This window comes from Echeneis naucrates, chromosome 12, assembly GCF_900963305.1.
Source record: "Echeneis naucrates chromosome 12, fEcheNa1.1, whole genome shotgun sequence".
In the NCBI taxonomy this organism is placed as follows: domain Eukaryota; kingdom Metazoa; phylum Chordata; class Actinopteri; order Carangiformes; family Echeneidae; genus Echeneis; species Echeneis naucrates.
Window position 1 is genome coordinate 12,165,057 of NC_042522.1, and position 24,845 is coordinate 12,189,901.

The window sequence follows — 24,845 nt, forward strand, 5'->3', positions numbered from 1 at the left end:
TAAAATTATCTTGTGATGTGGGAAAAGAAAACTAGTGCAAGTGTCGTAGATTTGAAGCCTGACAGCCGACAGTGAAATTCAAATTTCCCTTTCACTGAAACATGTGAGGCCTCATTCACTGTTTGAGTCAATCACAACAGAAAATACCATAAAAACAAGGTGGAAAATTACAAAATAAGTTTATTCATATAAACAACTACAAAATTCTATTAAATAGGGTTGTTTTTTTTTCAGCAGGAGGAAAATTAGATGTGGTATTACATAGTTTCACAAAAGCAATATCAAAACACATACAAACAGAAAAGTTGATCTGTATTTGTCACATAGCTCTTCTGTTTTACTGAGTTTATAGAGCTCACTCTGTTTTAAGAGGAGGCACAATGATCCTGAGATTCGCCTTGTTTTAGATTTGGTCAAAGTGGCATGACCTTGCACAAATATTAAGTTTATCTTTCTTTGTGAATTTGTTTCTCACACATCTTCGCACCAAGCACAGACCCAAACGGCCTCTTTTCAAAAAGTATCTTGGAGCTGTAAGAACTGACGCTAACGCTGCTTTCACATTCACACCAGCAGAAAATAAATAGTTTTGATTTTATTTCAGGGCACTCAGAGGGACTGAGTCTTTCCCCTCACAAGAGTATGTGAGCGAGGATCGTTTTGCGTTGGTGTACGAGGCATAGGAAGGGGCAGAGGAAGTGGAGGAAGAGGGTAAGCGGGGCAGGGTGGATGTAGAGGAAGGGAGAGGTTGCATTTGTCTTTCAGGAGGGCAATAGGCCGGAGAGGAAGACCTGCCTCTGCTTTGCAGGCTGCTGCTGCTGCTGTTCTGCAGAGGAGAGCTGGAGGTTTTTGGGCCTCGAGTCAGAGACGATGTGGAGGAGCTGGAGAGGGGGGACGTCCTCATGCCATAACCAAGGATACCTGTGCTCATCAGAAACTCTCTGGAGCCGTAGGCAGGAGGCGTCGGCCCACGGGAGCCTGAAAGTCGGATGTTGTCTGGTGGTAGGCTTCGCCTGCTGGGGATGTCATAGATCGCCAGGTCTGGGCCGTACAGCCCCTGGGATCTGGCTTGTAGTCGCAGCGTCCTCTCCCTTTCCTCCATTTCCCGTCTCTCGTGGATAGATGCCATGATGGTTTTTGAAAAGTTGTCTCGAAGACTTTGGGAGGTCAGCTCACGCATGGCCAGACCTGGAGGGGGAATATCTCGTGATGTCACGCTTTGGGTTGCAAGGTCTCTTGGCAGCAGCCCTTGAAAAGCAGGAGACAGGTCTCTTTGAATGAAACCTTGGAGGGAGGGTGAGGGATCCCTTGAAGGGAGACCCTGCAAAGAAGGTGAGGGGTCTCGAGGCTGAGGAGACTGTCTGGTGACACCCATAAACACAGGACTGTAGGCATGGGGAGGGGGCCGCTGCATCATACTCCCATCTGTGCCCAGCGTCATAAAGTGAGGGTGGTAACTGACTGAGGGGGCCCCTCTCTGAGTCAGGAACTGAGGGTCTCCAGGGTTGATGAGGGTGTCATATGAGAGGCTACTGTTGCTACTGCTGTGGCTGGCCAGCAGGCTGGGGGAGGAGATGATGCCCAGCAGGCTATTGGATCCCAAAGTGTCAGCGTGCACGGCGGGGAGCTGGGATTTGCTCCCATGTCGGCTGCTGTGTTTGAGGGCGAGGGAACGGGAGTTCAGTGTCAGAGAGTTGAGCTGCATAGAGCTGGAGGTGGAGCTGGCCTGGAGGGGGGCCTGGGCAGGTAGGCCACCTTTCAAGGGGCTTTCTTTAGGCTCAAGTCGGAGGTCAGGACTTTTGTCATTCCCTTGTTGCTCTGATGTCTTTAGCAACTACACAAAACAACATGAAAGCAGTCAGATGAACCGGATATGCTCCCGAAATCTGACAAACTGATATCACACTGAGACACACCTGCTCTGGTGGAATCGGTGATGATCCTCTGGATATGGCCTCCAGGACAGGCCGCAGCTGTGGCACAGTGGGAATGGATACAGGAACGATGGATTTGGCATGATGCCCCACCTCTGAAAAACAAAGCACCATGAAGATGTTTTTTAAGTTTACAAGCGACAATAGTCTCTGTCTAATATTTGTTTTTGTCAACAGAGCTTCTGTGGCATAGCCCCAAGCTCATATTCAAATGGATCAAAACAATCTAATTACACTACATTACATCCTAACCCAAACAACAGGTAAGTGTCTATTCAGCAAACTTTATACAGACTTAAGCGGTGTATTTTCTGGCTACTACTTTCAGGTGTGGATTAATACGCATTTGGTGCAAAAGTCTGCAATCACAGCACAGTAACTCAGAGTAAAATGCAATTGTTGGCTTTGTTGACTGTAAGGAAAACACAGAATATGACCAGACTACAGATGAGGTCTACAGATGTACTCTGTAGAGTACATTGCTTCAGTGCTGTTTGAGGTTACTATAGAATACTTTTGTTATTCTAAAGTACCATCCATGGCAGCTAGTTGGCTTCTCAGAAGGCCGTGGTTGGGCTTCGGTGGTAAAGGTGGAGGAGTTTTCATCTGCTTGAGGTCAGACGCAACAGCTCCAGCTAACGTTTGCTGGGAGGATAGAAAAATAACGTGTCAGATCTAATTATATCTGTGGACAAATGAGTTCAAAATCATTACATTCATACGTACTTTCTCCTCACTATGTATCCCGTTGTCCCTGACCCTCACTGGCGTCTTCCCATCGATTTCTGGTCTCAGGAACGGAGGCTGAACATGGATGACTGTTTTCTTAATGGGCCTTGCTGTGTACCTGATGCCACAGGACAGAGAGCAGCAGCAAAGAGTCAGCCGATGTGTTAAACAGCTTCAAAAGAGGAGGGAAGAAGAAGGGAAAAAAAAAAAGGCGCTTACTTTGGAGAGACGGGACTACAAACCAAGTACTCCAGGTTGTTACAGCAACCGCGTGTGAAAGGATTAACTCCACCTTGAAATTTTCCAGTGACCTTTGGGACACAAAAATGCACACCTGTAAATGTCACCGCTTTTCATGTCAATGCATCACGTTTCACAAATATTTTCACCTATCTTACATACATCTCCATGAGACTGCTCCTGACAGTCTCATATTTTGAAAATCAAACTCACCTGCTCATTTGTGGTGCGTCCTCTGGACACCAAGTACAGGTGGAATCCGGTGAGACCCAGGACCGGGATGAGGAACAGCCCTGATACACTGATCACTACTAAACTGAAAATCATGATCAGGAAAGCTGTTTTGTTCTGGCCTCGATTAGACACGCATATAAAAATCACACTTGGATACACAAACACTGTGTGGATAAGGATACGTGACTGTACAGTGCAGCTTCGATAGTTCGTCCATGTGGTGCAGGACGTATATGAGGCCAAAGGTAAGGACGCAGATCATGTGAGCTGTCAGTGACAACAGAAACAGGAAGAAGTAACGGTAATTGCGCCTCCCGATGCAGTTGTTTACCCAAGGACAGTGGTGGTCAAAGTCCTGGGGGCAGATTGGGAGGAAAAAAGGAAAATCAAATTAATCCCAAACCCCCCCCAAAAAAAAAAAAAAAAAAAAAAAAAAAAAAAAATCACATACATCACTCAGCCTATATTTTTGCCCCACAGATTCAATCGTGGCTCAGCAGAATATCCATTATGCTTTCTGAATGTACTGCATCTAATAGAGGCTGTCTGAACTGTTTTTCAAATTGCATTTCTACTGAGACTACAAAGGATCGGAGAAAAGGATTAACCTGATTAATGAGAACTCTCTCTCCCCCTCCATCACACTCTGTCCATCATTCACTGCAGAAATCCCCCTTTATTGATTTTCCCCCATACACACTGCCACACTCACTCAAACCCTTTCCACGTTTCTCCCTGATCTGTCCACCCTTGCATTATATATTCCCCTGTTTACATTTTTTCCATCTGTTTTCACCATCCCCTGTATTTGGGCCACAAACATGTCCCTTATACTCGCTTGCTTAGATCTTCTCACCTCCACACAATGATCACAGACGCTGCAGTGCGAGCAGCGTGGAGGTCTGTAGAAATGACACGACGCACACCACTTCATCCGGACCTGGACGCCCTTCACATCCACGTTCTTGTAGAGTGGAGCACGGAACTCGTCGTCTTTGTCCTCATCCTCATTAGCTGGACAGTAATGAACAGTAATCACAACATCACAATTCAGCAGAGGAAATAAAACTTATTTCTCCGGCCATAAGCACAATGTCACTTTGATTACAAACCCATCGGAAGAACACCAGCATCCATAAAGGTTGCCATGGTGAAGTTGGCCAGCACAAAAAGGAAGAGGATGGCACAACATGGTGGCACAGCAGGGCAGATGGTCACAGCCAGCCACGGACATCTGAATATATGCACAGAGGACAAGAAAAATTAGACAAACTGTTTCCAGCACATTACTGAGTGTCCATCAAATCAGAATCTGAGGTTTCTGAGCATAGTATGTATCCATCCCTTAGATATTAATGTTAACACAAATCAGTGCCATCACAAAGATTTAAGGAATAATCTTCATCTCATTGATTCCAACGGGAGCTGTGGACCTCAAAGTGTATGTAAAGGTACAGTACAGACAAGGCAAAGGTAAAATGAGAATCTTTATCCATTAAATATTTTAGTTTCCCCGTACAAATTACTTTAGCAATGAATCAAAGATTTACTTTCAATTTCAGATATTATACAGAAATGCTGTTGAAAACAATGACTGCACAACCGAAAATATCAGGTTGAATAAAGTTTTGCCATCCCTGTAACAAACAGCCATATTAACTGTCCAGTTAGAACTAATTATATGTAGGAGGACACAAGAAGATGAGAGAAAGAAGCTTTAAGAGATTCAAAGAAACTTGAACTTTGCATGCTTTTAATCTTTTTTGAAACACTAATGTGAACCTTTGTTTAAATTATAGCACTGATCTTTGTCATCGGGATTTTAATATTCTCATGTGCCGTAAAATCTTAGAGAAATCGTTTCCACTGTCCCAGCGTGTCTGTGTGTGTGGATGTGTTAAACTACACTGAATGGGAGTATGATTGCATCTCTACTGTGTGAGATTAGAGGGAGGGGCAGTGTAATCAGGTTACTGTGGTAGACTGGGAGTAAAAGATTCACTGGATTATACTAACAGTGTTTGATTGAACATCATGTTTAACCTACATATATACTGTATGGGAATTTTTATTTGAATGAACTGTTGGAGGTTCTGATGATTAATACCAATATTCTACATATTGTAGCACTGTTGGAGAAAAACACTGTGAGGAGCTGATGTATCCACGATGTATACAACTAGCATACCTTGCAAACAATTTATTCAGATATGAAAAAGTAAACACATAGTGATTAAACAAGAGTTTGATCAAAAGTGAAAACACAACTACATTAAAGGTCGTCTGCGTCAACTCTGTGTTTCATCCCAGTGCAGTTTCAATCCCCAAACCCCATTGCTGGTTTTAGTGTGTGGAGGAGGGGCCAGCCCACAGACAGACAGACTCCCTCCCAAGAGGAATGCCTGCTGATGCCGTGCCAGCTGCAAACCGAGTAATCCCTGGATTATGAACTCTGGATTACAGACCATTTCTGCCAGTGCCGGGCATTGTGGATGCCTCACATAAAATGCTAAACACACAAGAGTGTGCAGTCAGGGCTCATCATATATCACACTGCACACCGTGAAATAAATCCAATCGATTCACTTCCTGCTCATCCGTAACTGCAGGAGACCCCTTCATAAAACTGATGGCACCACAACTTTTAAATGCTTTGTTCAGTGTATTAAGGAGATGTTGGCAGTGGGACAAGAATTGTTTTGTTTTGTTTTTTTCAGCAAATTTAGAAAAATTAAATTATAAGAATCTTGAGAAGCGGAGCTTGTGTGACTAAAAGATTAAGGAGCACAATATGATCCCCCCTAAGGGGTATTCAGGATTGGTGTCTAAATTCTTCTTGCTAAATATGGCCATGTTTGACGTGCTGAAACTGTCAGAGCTGATCAGTTACATTAACCTTGATAACTGGAGATGTCTAATTCAAATATTCCTTAGAGTTCAGACTAATAGATGAATAGAGAGGCAGACCTTTTTCAGACAAGACTACATAGTGGGTGCTTCTGCATAGATGGCGAGCCTAGATCATTGATCTCAGACCATCTGGACCGCTGGGAGAGGCAGTTCATTACACTACAGCGTGGCAAGACAGGCCCCACCTAATGAAACGGCCCAGGCAGAGCTGTATTAATTCACACGGAACAGTAAGCTGCTCTGCAATCTGCACACATCCTCACAGTGGGTCAGTGGCACAGCAGACACCGCACAGTCAGTCAAGGAGAAAGTTCACTAAGGCCTCGCTCCCAGGGCTCCTTTTTTCAGATATTGTCACAGTTACATGAGCGACATCATCATCATGTGATCCATCAGATTTCTGACAACACTGGCTGTGAATAAATAACAGTAAAGAGTAACGCTCCATATGAGCTCACAATGTTCTGAGTTTACCCTTTTTTCACATCAACTGTTTCATCCAAATTTTATCTTTGTTGCCCTCAATGTGCATCATGCAATAAAGGTATAGTGTTTTTTGGGGGGGATGTTTGCAAGGAAAGGCCAGTAAAGGCCATGTAAACTTTAAATGAGTAGGAAAGACGATCCGGATGTACAGAATGTGTTTATTTAATTTCTAATGTGATTTTTTTCTCTGTTCAGTTTGTTCAGTTCAAACACATTCAATGCTCATACTTGGACTCCCATACAATACTTCAATTATAAAACATTTGCATTGTACAACCCGTTGAAATCTACAGAAGCAACTTTCAGCAAGAGTGCACACACATTTGTTTGCAGAGCATGGAGCCTGTAAGACATTTTTCATGTTCCGTGGTAGATGTGGGAGGTTTTCCGAATTGTGAGGGACATTTTTCGGATGTCTGGAGTCTTTGTTGGGTGTAGTTACCTATCTAAGTTTAACAATGCACAAAAACCCCCAGCGCTGACCCAAACAAAGTCAGAGGAACAAAGGGAGGAAACCGGTAACTGATGAATTTTACCAGGGAAGTGGAAAACAAAAGAGCCTTTACCGTTTTAAAGGTTGTTCTTTGACGCTATTAAACCTGCAGTGGAAAACCAAAATGGAAAGAGGCATGCCTGCACTACTAATGCTTACACAGAAGGCCAGCAGCACAATGATGATATGCATTTCCAAGAAATGGGGTTATAACTTTAAGTGTATTACCATGACTGCAGGAATTTAAATAAGCGTTTATTTTTCCTACAGTGGAAGGAAACCTAAAAGGTCACAATAAAGTATTCATGAATACAAAAAAAATAACATAAAATGAACACATGCACTTTCTGAAGATGAACGTTGATGCAGCACTTGTGTGCATTAAGCTATCAAAAGGACAGTGCTTTGAAGGTGCAGGGACTGATCGGCTGGCATTCACTGACTAATGTATGCTTCTATGATTCACACTAACCAGTGCAAATGCCAGGATGATATTATGGGAGATGACAAGTGGCTTCCTTTTGATTCAGTGTCACCAAATTGGAGCTGAACAGAGTGTGGCACCTGTCCATCTCTGATTTTGGAAGAAGGGGCTGAGTCCAGCTGCAGCTGGAGTGACTTGGCAGATGCACCATATCGAACCCCCGAGAAGCCAATGAGTTTCTGCCCATTTGTTCTGGGGGAAAATGTTTTTAACCTGCTGTTCAAAACCCAAAAATCTGATGGTCAACTCCAAAGACTTCTATATGACAACAAATAAACAGTTTAAGCCATTAAAATAAAAGATGAACCTGCAGACATTTTTGCTAAATATCACATAGTTGGTCAGCAAGATGATGACATTTTAATAAAATACGCTTATTTAAGTTACAGGTCAATATAAAACAGAGCCAAGAGATGAGAGGATTTTAAAATCTCTTCCATTAGATTGTGTTAATTGTAAGGTCATTTCTGCTCAAAAATCCAGCCCTTGTCCAATAAGGTGCGGATTCATCACTTGTTTGTAAAATCATTTGCAGTGCCTTGGTTGTGCTGGTTTAGCACTGCAGTCCCAATTAAGACATACTATTCAATCCATCACGTCACTCAGCCATTGATTTTTTTCCTTCTGTTCACAGAATACAGATGGAGTTCATCAGGATTTCTCAAATAACCTATAACTGAGCGTGCACATGTGTGTGTGCATGTGTCTGCTATGAGTATTCATACATCAAATTCTGCATGTGTAGAGACGAGACAACCCCAAACGAGAAAACATTTAAAGTGTGGCTGTACTGACACTTTCTCGTATGTTATGTTATAGTCATGGTCTATAATCACTTAAACTTCAGTGAAAGTCATCTAAGGAGGTTACAGTTGAGAGAACCTGACGGTAAATTCAAAGATCCCAGGCTCCCAGATATTTTTCCCAGATGGGGGATCACATGGTATCAACCAGAGGATCCTAATCCCACACTACCAATCTGGTGTCAGATTCCTGTGGAAACGGTTCACAGCTGGAAGATACAGGAGAAACTAGGACAGATATGGCTGTGGAGGTCAAGGGTCAGTAAACTGGAACAGAGATGATGAAGCGGGCCCCTTCACACAGTAAGTCCATAGATATCCGATATGACATCAGATATGGATACCCAAGAGAATTTCCATATAGAAATCAATAAAATAAAACCTCTTTTTTTAAGTTAAAGTCTTAATATATTTAGTATCAGACAAACTTGTGGTGAACATTAGAATTGGATTTTGGATTCAGTAACAGTGTGAGGGGGAATTGCATGTAAATACAGCAATGGGTTGGACTCAAATACAGATCACTGCAACAAGGCCTGAACCTGAACCACTGTGTTCAAACCGAGACCTCAGGGTGCTGTGAGATGTTAGACAGCCCTGTTGGGTCTGATCTCACAGTGAGGAGTTAAGAGAAAACAAGAAATGGTTCTTAAACTGGGTCTCGGTTCAGTTTTATCTTAAACTGAGATGAAATAAAACATTTCCTTTATTTAATGAGATTAAAAGTGGAAATGCAATATGTGTGAACGTTAAGGAAGGGGATGCAAAAAATGGAAATCCTCATGCAACAGACACACACAGGCCTTTGTGAGTGCAGGGTACCTGACGGATGATGGATGGGTTTGGATTCTGCCCGGAGCAAACCAACTTTTCGTGCCTTGTGCTCGCACTTACGTGAAGACGAAGAACAGGGAGGTGGAGCCGACCAGGAGGCAGGCAGCCGTGCACACCGGGATGAAGGCGCTGGGCTTCAGCGAGTCTGCGCCGCCGGCGGGCATCCTGTGTCCCGGTCTCCGCTCTCAGCGGCGGCTCATTCCAGCCGGTGATCCAGGCTGAATGTCGGATGAAGCTCCCTTATCGGTGCCAGGGCGATGGTGAATGAAAACCATGGTAAATAAAAAAAATAAATAAAATAAAAATAGGGGGGTTGAGTCAAAGCCCACCCCCCGAAATAAAAAAATAAAATAAAGAGAGCGGAGCAGCTCTGACACGCAGTCCTCAGCCGGAGCCGGAGCCGTCTGTCCCGGCAGGCAGCGGCGCACTGATGCCGCCTCCGGTTTATCCCAAAGGTGGAGCTTTTAGTCCTGAATGACGTGGAGCAGCAGTGAGACCCCCCCCGCTGTGACCACGGCTCATCATGCTGGTCAGAAGTTCAGTGTTTTCTCCTGACAGATCCTGTTTCCTCTGATGCACATCCAACACTAATAAAGGGAAGTTTTGCACCAACAAATCGGCCCATACATGGTCCCAACTACAGCCTTCAATATAGTGAATGAATCATTTACTAATGTTAACTGATTTACTGATTTTTTTTTTTTTTGGCATTTTTATTTCAGCTGAAAAATAAACAGAGTTCAATTTGGAAGAAAGCTCCTGGGGCCAAAATCAATTTAATAACAATCAGGCAATAACATTTACATCTACAGAGCTGGGGGTGTTTGTTTAAAGTGATTATTGCTATTAAGACTATTAAGAAAGACTAAATGTGTATTCTGGACATTGAAACACTTGTAACCATTTTGTGAAATTGTAAACACCCTGTGAGCTCCAGTGTTTGGGAAGATCTCTGCAGCTATAGTTGAAATCCAAATTTTGTTGCATGAAGAATAAACTTGGCTTTTAGTTTGAACAGCTCTCATCTTTTGAACTGATTTTCCACAACAAGAAACGGGAATTGGATTAAAATCTCATTTGCAGGCAGGCGGCTTGATTTAAATATTTTATCAATGTCATTTCATTTTTTGGCATCAAGAGGCATCAAAAAAGTGCCCTAAAGTTGATTTGTAACTTTGTCAGAGGACTGAGGGTGACTGTAGTGAATCTCTAAGTGGGAGGAGTGGGGTTTATGAGACTACAAGACTGAGGCTCCATCAGGGAAAACAAAACACCATATCAGATGTGATTGGGTTTGACTCTGTTCCCTCCTCTAAGACAGAACCATCCCACTTCACAAGTTGGATAAGAGCGTGTGGCTGTGCCAGACAGTGAGGTTGTCGACTGGTACTTTGAAACGATGGACACAGAAGATTTGATTGAGTCCATCATCAGAGCCTTCATGTTTCTAGCAGGGATTGTAGGAAACAACTGGCTGGCCGTTTGCTCCCTGTCCACGAAGAAATCTGGCCTCCACACCAGCGAGGTCCTTTTCATCAACCTGGCTGTGTCCAACCTCATCACCAACTACCTGGTGGACCTGCCTGACACCATGGCAGATTTCGCCGGTCGGTGGTTCCTGGGGGAAACCTATTGTGGCGTGTTCCTCTTTTGTGCTGACCTTTCTGAGACCAGCAGCATCTACACCACCTTCTTCATCAGTGTCTTTTGGCACCAGAAGCTGGTGGGTTCCCTGAAACGTGGGGGGGGACAGGTGCAGCTGGACAGCCTGCGTCTGGTGGGCTGTCTGCTGGCTGGAAGCTGGATGGTGGCTGTGGTCTTCAGCATCCCCCATTTTTTCTTTGTCACAGTTCAAAGGGGGAATGACAGCCATGAAGACTGTTTGGAGGTCTTCCCTAATAGTCTTGCCAGACAAACCTATGACATCTTTTATTTAACATTAGCTAATGCTCTGCCTATTGCTGGGATAGTATTTGCCAGTGTCCAAATTGTCATCACTCTGCTTCAAAACCAGCGTCGCATTAGAGGTCACAGCTCTGACCAACACAAGAGAATAGCTGAAGATGAAGAAAACAACTGTACTGAAATCAGAAAGAATGAGAGACCTGTCAGCACTGATGCTGGACCAGGAGCCTCAAGAGAGATCAAAGAATCGGCTTCCCCAAGCATTTATGTGGGCATACCTTCTTCCTCCTGTGCAAACGAAGGACTGTCTGGTGAAGCTTCCCACTGCTCTCCAATCAACAGGGCAACAAACACGGACAGCAGATTCGGAGCTCAACCAAATCTTTCTCGGTCCAGCCAGATGACAGCGAAGCCCATTGCAAGCTCACGCACTCAGGTGAGGGCAGCCAAAAGTGTTGTGGGTGTGGCCGGCGTGTTCCTGGTCTGCTGGCTGACTCATCTGCTGCTGCGTATCACTAACAACATCTACACCTCCTCCATCGTGGTGGAAGTAGCCAGTTATATTGCAGCTTCCTACACCTGCATCATCCCCTACATATTCCTGTATGGAGTAAAAAAGCTTTCTTTTGCATGTAAAAGGTAGAAATGTAATGATAGTCACTGTGATGGTTCTCTAATAGACACACACTCTATCATTATTTCACTTAATACAAGATATGCATATATGTCACATATTGCTTTCCAATCTGTTACACATAACTTGTATTTTAAAAGGCAGGTAACATTTCAAAGGTAGCAATTTATCTGATAAATATTCTACCTATACTTAATATAAATTATATTTTAGGTGACTTTCCTGATGAAGTTGAATGCTTTTCTTTTTAAGACTGTGTGGAGGAATAATGCAGAGATCTGATCATGCTTCATATTTGCACTTGTTTGAGTGAACTTTTTAAGTTCACTCACTGTGAAAATATGCGAAACCAACCCAGTATCAAGGGAAAATTATTTTATTTTTCTTGAGGCTAAAAATAAAACAAGTGCACAACTAATTGGAAAAAAAGACCTATAGCAATTATGTCCTGGTGGTGATGACTATAGGAAACCCTGAGTGCTGTTTTCAAATTAAAGATAATTATGTTAACAAACAGGGACAACATTAGTTCCATTCTTGGATTCCCTTGGCAGTGTCACATTATCAACTAAGCTAGTGAATCTGCTGCAATTACTTCTAACAGTTTAGTGTAGTGTTTTGAAAACATGCTCATGTACAAAAGCAATGACAAATTTTATTTTTTGTGAAAATATTTTGATAACCCCTCCTCCCCCCCCAAACAGTTAAAAAAGTCTATATTCAAAAACCAATAACAAAAGCTTTGTTAAATTTGGCAACCAGACAAACTGCTCACTCTAAATGACAAACACAAATTTAATGTTTGAGCGTGTGAAGGACCTTTGGCAGAGAGGATGATATTATGGCCAGGTTATGTACATAATTACAACATCCAACTCTGAACTGTTTGTTTTCAGGAAAACAGAAATGTTTAATCAAGTGCAATATATGAAACTTAACCTGTAAAACTGAGATTGTGATTCGATGTTTTTCTATAAACACAGGTAACTTAAATACTTTGGAAAGCAGGAGGATCTTGACTATTTGCATTGTCTGTAGATATCTACAGACTACAAAGTTATATTTCAGCATAATGTTTAGACTTAACCTAGTGCATTAAATAAGTTATAAAATGTGACTTTTCAGCCTCATTTTTGCTGTAAATCCATCATATTCCCATTAACAGCAAGCTCGTGCCACGCTGTCACCCATCAGATTGAAGTGGAAGAAGCAAAGTCTTTTACGGAATCCAATCATCATGTTGTGCGTGCTGATAGTATAATCACACTTTATATCAGCGCTTAATTTAAGGCCAGCAGTGTGCGATGCAGGTCACCTGTCCTTTTTCCTGATAAACAATGTTAGTAGCGTCAGTGGAGTTTCTCTAGTTTAGCCTGCAGAGACTTAAAGTTGCCAATAGTTTGTTGCAAGGCTGAGTTCGGGCTCAGAGACTGCAGCTCCACGAGGTATCCGCAGATGTTGTCGAGACACACATTAGTGAATCTGCGTCTGAAATAGGTAGAGAACAAATGGTTAATTTAACATCACTGCAACTTTATTAGCAAAGTTAACAGTTACAGTCACAAAGCAGGCACTTCAGTTCACTTGTGTCAGTGTATTCATTTCCAAAAAAGAAAATGTGCATTGGTTTTCAGCCAAAGTGTCAGCCTTTGAAGTATCCTTAGGTCCAGTGTGATGAGCAGCTTGAATCTCAAGTAATCTCAGATCCCTAAAAGAAACTATCATGATACAAACAAAGCATCCAGCTGAAGCAAAAGCCCAACACCAGCAGAGATTTAGAGTGCAAGGTAATTGCTGTACAATACGCCTTAACGTGTGAAATGATTGACAGAAGACCTGTTGCCAGGGAACAGCAAAGAAAAATAAAAAAGGCACATTTGCTGCAAATTAAAAAAGCTCATTTTAGTATGATCAAGATCAGTGATGTAGGCTACTTCAGTTTTACTTCATTGCAGATTCAGAGCAACCAATGTGGGATTTATTTTACACTAATTATGTGTGTTTCACATGAAGCTGCAGGTCATGACAACTGGCGCAGTCAGGGATAGAAAGGGATAAGTATAATGTTTACCATCAGGCCAGCCCTTCAAAAAGCCTGAGTTCTAACTAACATCAACACTTTTTTCCAGGCGTTTTATCCTCAGTGTACACACAATTCATGATTACAGTTTACGATGACAGCATTTTATCTAGAGCAGCTTACAGTGAAGTGAGCAAGTAGGGGAGGGACACTTTGGCAGGATACAGCATTCATCGTCAAAGGAATTTTAATCAGGGGGCCTCAGGCTCATGCTAATGTATTTGTAAAAATACGACCAACACTGAAGCGCCAACTAAAGGCCAGCAGCTGAACACATACTCAGACACTGATTACCTGTCATAGGTTTGTACTCTGCTTGGATCATCTACGAATCCTGAGAGAAGCACATGGATACACTCCACCAGGTGTAGCGGTTTCCTCAGCCGCTGCCAGCAAGGATCCTACAGGTGTCAAGGGAATGAGGGAGGGTCATATTAAGTGAACCTAACACAAGCAGTGCACTGAAGCCTGACCATTTTTTGTGAAGCATTTACCCGTGTTTTGAAGAGTTGGTCATAGACCTCCAGAAGACGTGGCAACTGCACTCCAATCTCCTGCATTGTGGAAGTGACAAATCCCACATCCCAGTTCAGTCGACACACCTCCTGCTCCAGAAACTTCACCAGGAACTCTGCAATCACAGGACCCATCAACAAATATTAATAGTGCATTAACAAGAGTGAATTATAAAGAAAAAATGTATATCACTGACACTGTATAACTGCTTTCGCACATGCATGCCAGTATCAGAGATGCATATAAAATCCACAGAGAAGACAAGTTTGAACAGGCCTGTTGTAATGGGAGGATAATTATGGCATCACAGAGCACCTGTGAGACCCTACAGACCTGTGCTGCAGAGAAATCTTCACATAAATGACGCAAATGGGAAGTCTTAATTGTATTACTGTTAAGATAATTGTGGGTAGCAAGCTGGAAAATTTTAACCAGAGGAAAACTGAAAATAATTGCTTACCCAGAGGGAAATATCTTGGTGTTCCAGCATAAATCCTGCCTAGTGATACCAGTTTCAAACTAAGAGACCTCATCCTGTCCACTGGACTCATGGCCACGGTGTCACTCAGTTCTGTGAGACAAGTTTAAAACATTTCCAAATGATATTTCAAGTACAACATGGGGAAAAAGGCTCAGGCAAAATGTGTTGAGACCACACTTGCCTTTCTCCATAATCTCCTGCCACAGGGAGTGCACCAGGATTGGGTCGGAGTGTCCTGCGCAGTGAATGATGGCCAGCTTGCACTCAGACAATTTGAAGTGGTCAGCAAATTCTCCGTAAAGCTACACAAGATTGCAAATCACAAATATTACATCCATTGTAAAGCATGAACAACTCTCTGAACAGCTATTCAAAATCCCGACCTCTACTGATCGTCACCCCGGAGTTCAAACTAGATATGGTGAAGCAACATCTAGCTGGACATGACTGGAACAAACTACCAGCAGAACTGAAATCAGCCCCAGATTTTAATATTTTTAAATTCAGGTAAAAAGCAATAAATAATCTTTTCATGTGTTCATGTCTGCGCTTTTTTAAAGCACTTCAAATTGTAATCATTTATTTGCAGCGTATGTCCTTTTAAGAATTTTATGTACATCATTATTTGATGCTTTATTTTAATCTAGGTTTTTTATTTTATTTTTCTATTAATCTGTTCTTGGTTTTATTTTGTTTGTTATTATGTAAACCCCAATGAGTTGCCCTTGGGTATGAAATGCACTATATAAATAAAGCTGCCTTGCCTTGCCTTGCCTTGCCTTGCGTGGTACATTACCTTGGTGATGTCCATGAGCTCGGAGTCCAACTGGGAGATTACATTTTTCACTGAAGGATGATGGGAGTACTGTCTTATCAGGGTCTCCTGGATCTGTACTTGGATACGCACCAGCTAGGAAGAGGACCCAAAACATTTTTGTAATGGCAATTTAAAATGTCATCCAAATTTCATCCTATTCCCTCATTGTGATCACCACCATATACATACCTCCATCTTTTCCTCCAGCTCATGAAGGAACTCTCCATCAGAGGCCTGAGCCGAGATGCAGGAAGAACTCTTGGCAGACAGGATGGCTCGCGCGATATACTCCAAACGCTGCTTCAGAGAGATCTCAGTGCTGCATGATTACAGATTGAACAAAGGTCTTTTTTAATAATATCACTTAAGAAAATTGTAGGCAAACAGTTACAATGGGCGATTGTTGAATTTTGTTAATAAATTCTGGAGGAATGTTAAGCCAGCTATGTTTTTGTTATTGTGTATCCAAACCTGTGCATGTCAGCGAGGCGGGCCAATACATGAGCTGCCTTCCCAAAGTTACGGTTCTTCTCATAGTAACGCCACAACAAGTCCATATTGTGCACTTTACTCTGATCTTGCTTGATCATATGCATCAGGTGTTCCTCCAGGTATGGAGAATTCACCTATACAGAAGCCATGTGGAAAAAAAAACATCATAAAGTGCAATGTTTTGTGCAATCACACAAAAAAAGGTTATAGAAATAAGCTTACTTTTGATGCATAAAAGACTACGTGACAAAAAAACTAAGCGTGATTTGTTTGGTCAGAAAACTCAACAACTTGTGAATGGACTCAATAATTGTGAAAGTCAAAACAGTCAAAACAAATGTAATCACTTAAAAAAAAAAATGGGAAAAACAATGAACAATATAAATTTATGTAAAAGCAGAAATGACAGATAAAAAAAAAGTCTGAAGTGATAATATAATGAGGCATGCATGAACACACTACCTCTAGCAGCTTGTCAGTCAGGTCAGCCTGAATCAGCCAGTTGTACAAGGCAATGTGAAATAGCTCATCTTGAGATCTCTGGGCCAAACCGAGGACCTGCTCAAACTACAATGGACCAATTATCATTAGGAATGTAGATAGTGTACAGTTCTCTAGACGTTAGGATCAACTTCCCTCATCTTACTTACGTGGGCTGTAGCCTCTTCATTACTGAGCATATTGGGGTCAGAGGTCAGGACAGGTGGGCCAGGTTGCTTTGGGACACTGGGTGACTGGGGGGCAGCTTTGCTCTGATTTACCAGCTCCTGCATGGTGTCTGTGATGCACTTATAACAGGAAAGTCTGAAATAGGAGCAGTGAAAAATGTGGAGATAATCAGCCAGCATAACTATCAGTGACACAGATTTGTGGACTACCTCATTCCTGAGTTACCTCTCCTGGAAGGCCTGCTGTCCTGTTCTGTCCTCCTCAGGCTCTCCATTCTTGTAGAAATGCGGCCCCAGTCTCTGTGGATCCTTCTTATCTGCTGCTGTGAGGCACAACTCAAGGACTCCCTCATAGAAACGCACTGACCAAAAAACAAAGCAAACAAAACAAACAAAAACAAAAAAACCCAAACATTTAAATGTGCGTTGTCAACCATATCAACTATACAAACACAGAAAGTGAAGTGGGCTCTTGTGGGTCCCTACCTTGTCTATACTGTGAGCAGACAAGTGGCAGGTCTGTATGTTGGCTGATCTGCTGATAGAGACGTAGAGACTCTCTCAGAGTTCTCTCTTTGTCAGCTTTATTCTGGACCTGCTTGGAACTCTGCAGAAGCTCATTAGCCTAAGTGGGAGACAAAAATAACAGTTTTCACACTGAAACAATACATTTGTGGAGGTTAATCAATAAATTTTAATGCCATTGATGCATTACACTAGAGTTCGCACGAACTTTAGCTGGTATGATTAAAGTTTTGTGGTTATGGTCAAAGATGATTTGGTTGAGAATATTTTAAGTTTGTTGGACATTTTGTTTGCATGTACCTTAGAGCAAACACTGTCATCACTACTGTAGAGCAGGGGACAGATGTCCCGCAGGTGATTGCTGATGGCGTCCACAGGGGCATTATCTTTGATGTAGACATTAATGAGTGCAGTGATGAGCGCTCCTGACAGCTCTTTGCCCTGGATCACTACATCCTTAAAACTTGCTCCTTTTATCTGCTCTTGAAACTCCTGAAAACGTAGAAAAATATATGGCAGAATGAGCAGTGAGCACAACAGGGCCAATTAAGAGAGCACATTGTACATCAGGTTTCTGGATGAAAACAAAAGGAATTACATTCAGCAGAGCATGTGGGTGAACACCATATTGATGACGAGGAGCAATTGTTTGCAATGCAGAGTTTCCGCACACATTTACCTTTGGCAGTTCAGACATAATGAGGCTGAACTGATGATCACAAAGAAGTTTCCAGAGGGCTAGAGTCTGATAAGAGCAATGCACTAACTGCTGGATGCCCTGCAGGGACACTTTGTCATAGACCTGAGCCTTGGCTGGAAACAGAGACACAAACACAGTAATGAGAAGCTAAATCAAACGTAACACAGAAGGGATGAACAGTGCCTTAATTTCTCTTGTTATTATATAACATATATAATATAAAATATCGTTACCCTATATGTTCAATTTATGATTATTAAGATTTAGAATATTAATGAACAAACTAGGCCAGGGATAATATGAAGGAAGAATCTAAAAATCTGCACTCATAACTCACTCTGATATTTCCTCTGGAGCTCCTGTTGGACCTGCTGAGAGCTGGCTCCATCAGGGCGCATAAATCCCAGCAGTCTTTGCTGCAGGTTGGCAGGAGAGCTGAAACTAACAGGAAGACAGAGAGTAATAGTCTTGTTTAGTGAAAGTTTGAGAAGGCCTTCCTTTATTAAAACACAGCTCTGGCTTATTTCTAATTGTAGCCCCAAATAGAAAGTTAATTCACATGTAATGTGAATTACATTAAGCCCAACATTACCCCTCAAACTGATAATTCACATGTCATAAAAATTTCAAGTGAGCTAGAAGAAGTAGTAATATGGAATCAAAGGACAGAAAACTGCACCTAGAGGTGGGAATCTTTTACGATCTCACAATTTGATTCGGATTTCGATTTTTGGGGCTATGATTCGATTCAAAATAGATTTTTGAAAGGATAATCATGATCTACTCCAGTCTGCTTTGCAAGACAGAATGACGAATGGAGAAAGTAAAGTGTCTTTTTCACATTTAAGTTTTAAACAATTATCCATGCTTATATGGAATTGCTGCACAAAAGCAATAAAAAAAAAAAGAAGAAAAAATAGTGCTTAATCCTCATTTTACACACTGTGGAGCGCATGCCAAACTTCCCAGGCATTCGGTAAATAGGGCCCTATAAAATCAACAATCACGGAATTCATTACAAACAACAGAACTGGCTGACCCCCCCCAGAAACTAGACACTAGAACCAACCAGACTCTCTCTCTCTATATATATATATATATATATATATATATATATATATAGAGAGAGAGAGAGAGAGAGAGAGAGAGAGAGAGACACACACACACACACGTGTTACTTTTACAATTGACAGAACCCTACCTTGCAGCACCAAGAGAAGATGGACTGAACTGTGAGTTTTTATCAAGAAACTCCCTTAAACCATAGAGCTCCAGAAGGACCAACTCCAGATCATATGATCCCACACTGCTTTCCAACTATTGACACAGCAGAAAAAGGATCTCGATGACTAAACACTACAAGTATAATTATTACAAGCACGTACACTGATGTTTATGCTACTTACAATAGTGACTGCCTGATTTCCTTTGCTAAGGGTTTTCTCAACAGCCAGGCTCCCATCCCAAATATTTCTGAGGTCAGCAAGAATAAGAGAGAGAAAGAGAGTGGTTCTTTAATATGAACTCCAACATTACACATCAGTATTCATGCCTCTGAGTAAAGCGACGTCTACACTTTTAGGCTTTCATACAGAAAACAGGATTCATTTACCCAAGAATGCGAGCAAAGTAGATGCAGATGCCATTGTGTTTCCCCGAGAAAATCACCTCTGGACCAACTGACATGGGTGTGATGGGGGCAGACCCTGAGGGCATCGGTGCAAACGGTGTGGCCAATGCTGGGGGTACCATGCCTGAAAAGAGAGAAAGAGAAAATGGTATACTTAAATCATGCATTTTATGACAAAATTTTATTATTTAAATGTAGTTGTGATTACATTACATTCTCTTAGTGAATCCTGTCTGCCAAGTTTTATTATTTGACAGGAAAGTAATCTGTCAATTTTTGGCATTTATTTATACCAACCTCAGCAAACTCCATGGAGAGCATTTGCATATCACTTACCAGGTGCTGGAGAGCTCATTACAGGTCCAACATTACTGGGAGATGCCATAGCTGCAGGGAATCTCATCTGTGCTTCCCCTCCATATCTGATCATATACACAGAAGAGCTGCATTTAGAATGTGTTAATTGCAATTAGACTAATATGTATCTGGGTAGAAATTATTATGTGACCTAAAGAAAGCTCCGGTTGCCCATTGTGAAACCTCTCTGTCAGAAGCAGCACTCGAGCAAGCCAGGATCAGTGCTGTTGCACAAGCCTGCTCCTCCTGCACAGAACAAGAACACAGTTCAGTGTTTTGCATGTCAGAGAGCAAAACCCACTTGCAAAATGGTCTAAGACCCAATCTTATTAAAAAGTAAATATCATGCTTTATACCCTGTGCAGTTTAAAGAAGCGCTCAATTTCTTCACTTTCTCCTCCAGCACAGCTCACTAATAAATGACGGAGCTGATCAACTGGACGCAGTTTTTGAAAAATATGACTTCCCTACAGAACAAGGAATCTAAAGTTAGTGAACAAATAGTTTCATCACATTATAACAAGACTGAGCACTGTGAATGCAATACCTTTGCAGAGAGAAGGACAAACTTTTGTGGGGGGATATTGTGCTGCTGAACCACCACTGGTGAATCAGTGATTGGGATCTGTTCCTTGTTTAGAGGACTAAAAATCTTGGTTGGTCTCTCCTCATTAATAGCACAAAGAGCCCAAGAGTGCCCATCAACATTGGACATCATCTGCAGTAGAGCAAAAGAACACAAAAGATAAAATGTAATGCATATATACCAGTATATGGCAGCATTTAGTTGGTAAAATATGCCATTCAAAAACATGACAATAAAGCATCAGGCTAACAAAACAATATTGTAGTCTCTGAATAAACCGTTTCTCTGAAAACAGCTCCTGTGATTTTTTCAAAATGCTAACCTGAGTTTCCATCAGAGGTTTCTTGAAGGGAAAGGAGTCATGGTTGATGCACCACAGAATGTCATTATCCTCTGTCTCGGAAGCAGCCATTAGCAGAACACCTGCAAATTTAAACAAAGGGGGGAAAAATGAAATAAAATGACCTTGTCTTGGCTAAGTTGCAGTCTGCCTGACCTCATTATATACCAAGTCCAGACTTTATTTAGGTATTAGGTATTAGGTATTTGGTGCATTTCATTATACTTAACATTATTAAACACCAAAATTTTGTTTTCTGAAGTCCCAATTATATCAACTTGTCAAATGACAGTATAGCATGCAAATCTTGGTTTTTGTCAACATCGATCACAGAGCACTTAGAAAAAACAATGTATTACCCAGTATTATCTGGTAATCTGAAATAGCAAACCTTTGTTATGAAGTGCCTTATGGACCTTTGCAGGTTTCTGCAAGGTAGAAGATGCTGAAAACCCTGGTGGTAAGCGGACATGGACCAAAGCCAGAAGGCTTGGTCGAAAGGCTACATGCTTCTGGTGTGGAGCAGCAAATGGTGTGGTGCTGAAGTACAGACGCACACCTACAGAAACACAAGCGAAAAGACATATTTCTTATCACTCAACATGTAATTTACAATTTTTGCTTGTCTTCGCTAATGTTACCTAATCTTTACCTGCATGAGTGACAGCAAGAAGGTGACAGTCTGTGGACTCAGATCTATCAATCACAGACATCTGAACAATGGGTTTGAAGACAGAACGATCAATTGTCCTGCAAAGGAAGTTGAGGTTTAAAGCAAAAATTCTCAAACTCTTGAAAAGAACAAGCTCAATGGAAAAGAAAAACAAAAAACATTTAGAGAATAATCACATCCGGAAATACCTGGCTATGTTTCCAGCTGCAGCAACAATTGAGTTTTGTGACATGGTTGCCACACGACTCATGCCTTGCCCATCAGCACCCAGATCATACACCTGGGGAGGAGAAAAAAAAAAAATTCACAAATGTTAATTACCCCAAGTTTTTGCCAGTTTCCCAGGTAATCAGACACAGCTTCAAATGTAGAAGCTTGAAATGATATCCAGTCAATATCCTACCTGTAAGACACCTTTCTCAGAGCGTGTGAATAGTGTGTTGCGGGAGTTGTCGATGGCAATCTGTACAATGGGGTCTGTTAAACAGAAACAGAAACAGGACAACAACAACAAAATAAAAAAGTTTATTTAGATCACAGTGGTGATTTTTACCATATGATAATGACTTGCTTTCCTCACCATCTTCAGAAAAGGAAAACTGGAGCACCGAGGGGATGAGGAAGGAGAGAGAGCTCTTTGAGTGGTTAATCTTTCTGCAGCGCTGGCTTAACCAGCCAGCCTCAGCCTGGTAAGCTATCTCATAGAGGCAGCCATCCTTTCCTGCCATGAAGATGCGTCCCAGGTCTGTAGAGGTAATGGAAAGGATGTAGGTGTTGTCTGTTGGGATTGAGAAGAGGGGGTCTGGAAGCAACTGCATCCCACCAGACATGCTGTCATTCAATCCTACAACAAAGAAGAGACAATGATGATCCAGATGAACAATGATACAGGTGGGTACTTAACTGTTCCAAGAATGTTGGCTATACCCCCTCAGTTCCCTCCATATACCTCACAGTACACATTCCAGAATAATAATTTCTTTGTTAAGGCTAAACATGTTATTAATTTGAAAACAAAGAATCTTTAGGGGATATACTAAACTGACAACTCCAGATATCATGCACTAAATGAGATTAAAGCATAGTGACACTGTGGTTGAGTGGTGGTCAAACTCACCAGCCTGACTCTTGGGGAAGCTCAATCCAAGGATCACCACATCAACAGAAGTGGCCAAAACTAGGAGGTAGTGAATGTGTGGCTGTAAAATTCCTGGAAAAGAAACCACACACAAAAATAAATAAATAAATAAATAATAATAATAATATGAATGAAAAGCTAAGGAAAGCCAATGGTGAATTTAATTAGCTACACATACCTTGTTTTGGTTTTACCAGACCAACTGCAAGAATGGTTTCAATGAGACCATCAAAGTAGGCCACATCTCCCCTGCAAGGAACACAAACAAAAATAAATAACCATCTCTAATCCATCTTCATCTTTCAGGGACATTTAAAATATCAATTAAAAATTTAATAATTAAGACTTCTGTTTCTGTACAATTATGCAGCTGTTCAAAAGTGGACCTTGTCACTCAAACCCCCTAAATATAAATCTACTCACCCATCCTCATAATTCCACATGAAAATGTCATTGTCAATAGTGAGCCATGCTCGACAGATCTCAGGAAAAACACCCATCATGCAATTACATTGCATATCTGTTAAACAGTTAAGTTAAATTGAGTCAAGACAAAAGTAATAATCTTTACTTTCTTACAGTCTGATGGAAAACTGTGGCTCTAACTGAAAGCACTGTAATAGTTTTTCCTGAATGACCAGAAGGATACGGCTGAATTGCTCCACCAGCTCAGGTGGCAGAGGAACTCGGCGGACTGCACTGAGCTCTGGAAGGTTCGGCACACTCAGTAAACCGGGTCCTTGAAGGGGGTAGTCCATGTCTGACACTCCAGAGATGGACGGCATATCTTTCCAAACAAAAACAGCAAGTCTCATTATATGGTCTCTATTCACTCAGCATTTTTGCATCTTGTTTTTTTTTATCTGTTGAAAGTTTTCCCAAAGCTAAGAATCATCTTAATTACAGTTTATACACTATCTGGCACGTTTCTACCATTGTCTTTTCTGGAGGGAATTTTGGGACTTTCATATTTTGTAAGTCTGTATTGCTCCATGTCAACATAGCTTCCATTTCTTTGTGCCAGATAAAATAAAATTGGGTTCTGTTTGGTTAAAAAGACAGTATCTATATAAACAATATAAGCCTCATTTCACAGATGAATGAACTGATGTTCTGAAGATCAATGTCTTGTTCGGATATATTCAATGATCAATCAATGCATTGTATCAAACTTTTAATTTCCAATTTAATTCAACCACTTTTCTGTTTGAATAATACAGGCCTCCACAGTACCAAAGTTCAGCTGTAAAATCCTTCCATCTTGAGAAGTACCAACACTGAATCTCCTTATATGCATTTAAGTTATAGACAAAGTCTGTATGTTCGCTTTTATCAACATTGTCCTGCCTCCTGCTAATAACAGCCAGAAGTGATTAGTGTGGCATGGCAGCCATAAGGTAAACACAACACTTCGGTCTGGAAGCTACTGTTACAGCTCGCCCATTTTCCCCCCTGACTTACTGTGTGAGGGGACGCTGAGCAGCTCCGACAGATCGGGGAAGCAGCGGTCATCCTGCAGGTGTTTGTCGATCAGCCGTGCAGAGTTTTCCAGCGCTTCAGCGAGCGCGGCTGCGAGGCTGCCGGGTCCGGCGCTGGACGGCATGGCTGGGCTGTCACCGCAAAGGTTTCTACCGAGGTAAACACGAGGAACGTTAGAAAAGAGCCAAGGTGTGCCATGTGGACAACAGAGCAACATGCCGCCAAACCCCAGATTCTACAAGTTTTCAAGCTGGCAGAGGTATACCGGTTAGCCGACTGCTGCTAGCATTACAACCTTACTGTTTAGCCACCAGATACACGCTAGCTTCGGGTGAAATAAGTTTTAAAGTGAACTCCTTAATTTACCCGATTTGAAAAGACCCCACTGGATACTGAGCTGTTTGTCCAAGAAGTCTTGTCCACGTCTTCTGTAGAAATATTTAAACAGATGCTCACAGTCCGCAGCCCGCCAACCTCATGCACAACGGCGGAGACGGAAGTTTTTTTTTTTCTGGTGACTCTTCTTCTTCTTCGGCTTCTTAATTTTTCGCAGACCGCACGAGGTGGAGCCTCGTGTTGCCCTCTATCGGTGATAATTATACTCACAACATCGAATACACACAAATCTATACACACGAGCATGAAATAAATAATAATTAAGGATATTAACTTCAGCA

The 24,845-nt window shown here is 41.8% G+C and overlaps 3 protein-coding genes across 3 annotated transcripts; 1 reads left to right on the plus strand and 2 right to left on the minus strand.

The window, feature by feature from the left end:
* Nucleotides 1-226: 226 nt before the first annotated feature.
* On the minus strand, nt 227-9,359 carry zdhhc8a (zDHHC palmitoyltransferase 8a). The gene is made up of 10 exons (XM_029516098.1): nt 9,208-9,359; nt 4,250-4,371; nt 3,994-4,151; nt 3,320-3,492; nt 3,117-3,219; nt 2,883-2,974; nt 2,661-2,781; nt 2,468-2,579; nt 1,917-2,029; nt 227-1,834 (listed from the first exon to the last, which is right to left on the minus strand). The coding sequence occupies exons 1-10, from the start codon at nt 9,309-9,311 to the stop codon at nt 596-598; spliced, it is 2,337 nt and encodes a 778-aa protein (XP_029371958.1). The 5' UTR covers nt 9,312-9,359; the 3' UTR covers nt 227-595.
* A 1,187-nt stretch (nt 9,360-10,546) lies between these two features.
* Nucleotides 10,547-11,695, plus strand: ora5 (olfactory receptor class A related 5). The gene has a single exon (XM_029516274.1). It carries the CDS (start codon nt 10,547-10,549, stop codon nt 11,693-11,695), a length of 1,149 nt encoding a protein of 382 aa, XP_029372134.1.
* Nucleotides 11,696-13,035: 1,340 nt separating this feature from the next.
* Nucleotides 13,036-24,674, minus strand: nup155 (nucleoporin 155). Its single transcript, XM_029515559.1, has 34 exons — nt 24,535-24,674; nt 24,151-24,317; nt 23,339-23,476; nt 23,113-23,209; nt 22,868-22,938; nt 22,669-22,761; nt 22,132-22,395; nt 21,955-22,028; nt 21,740-21,831; nt 21,531-21,628; nt 21,270-21,437; nt 20,861-20,961; nt 20,500-20,670; nt 20,309-20,419; nt 20,104-20,198; nt 19,932-20,017; nt 19,578-19,719; nt 19,372-19,438; nt 19,167-19,282; nt 18,303-18,406; nt 17,945-18,078; nt 17,566-17,757; nt 17,227-17,365; nt 16,967-17,102; nt 16,723-16,876; nt 16,535-16,639; nt 16,052-16,206; nt 15,770-15,899; nt 15,560-15,673; nt 14,945-15,065; nt 14,743-14,853; nt 14,261-14,397; nt 14,061-14,167; nt 13,036-13,174 (listed from the first exon to the last, which is right to left on the minus strand). The coding sequence occupies exons 2-34, from the start codon at nt 24,290-24,292 to the stop codon at nt 13,036-13,038; spliced, it is 4,104 nt and encodes a 1,367-aa protein (XP_029371419.1). The 5' UTR covers nt 24,293-24,317; nt 24,535-24,674.
* Between the last annotated feature and the right edge of the window lie 171 nt (nt 24,675-24,845).

Coding starts and splice junctions, on each gene's coding strand:
- zdhhc8a (XM_029516098.1), bottom strand. CDS start 9,311: ATGCCCGCCGGCGGCGCAGACTCGCTGAAGCCCAGCGCCTTCATCCCG. Junction 2,782..2,882: donor TGTAGTCCCGTCTCTCCAAA/GTAAGCGCCTTT, acceptor CTGTGGCATCAG/GTACACAGCAAGGCCCATTA. Junction 1,835..1,916: donor CACCGATTCCACCAGAGCAG/GTGTGTCTCAGT, acceptor TGTTTTGTGTAG/TTGCTAAAGACATCAGAGCA.
- ora5 (XM_029516274.1), top strand. CDS start 10,547: ATGGACACAGAAGATTTGATTGAGTCCATCATCAGAGCCTTCATGTTT.
- nup155 (XM_029515559.1), bottom strand. CDS start 24,292: ATGCCGTCCAGCGCCGGACCCGGCAGCCTCGCAGCCGCGCTCGCTGAA. Junction 20,671..20,860: donor AACCTCTGATGGAAACTCAG/GTTAGCATTTTG, acceptor GCTCTACTGCAG/ATGATGTCCAATGTTGATGG. Junction 14,168..14,260: donor ACCAACTCTTCAAAACACGG/GTAAATGCTTCA, acceptor TGACACCTGTAG/GATCCTTGCTGGCAGCGGCT.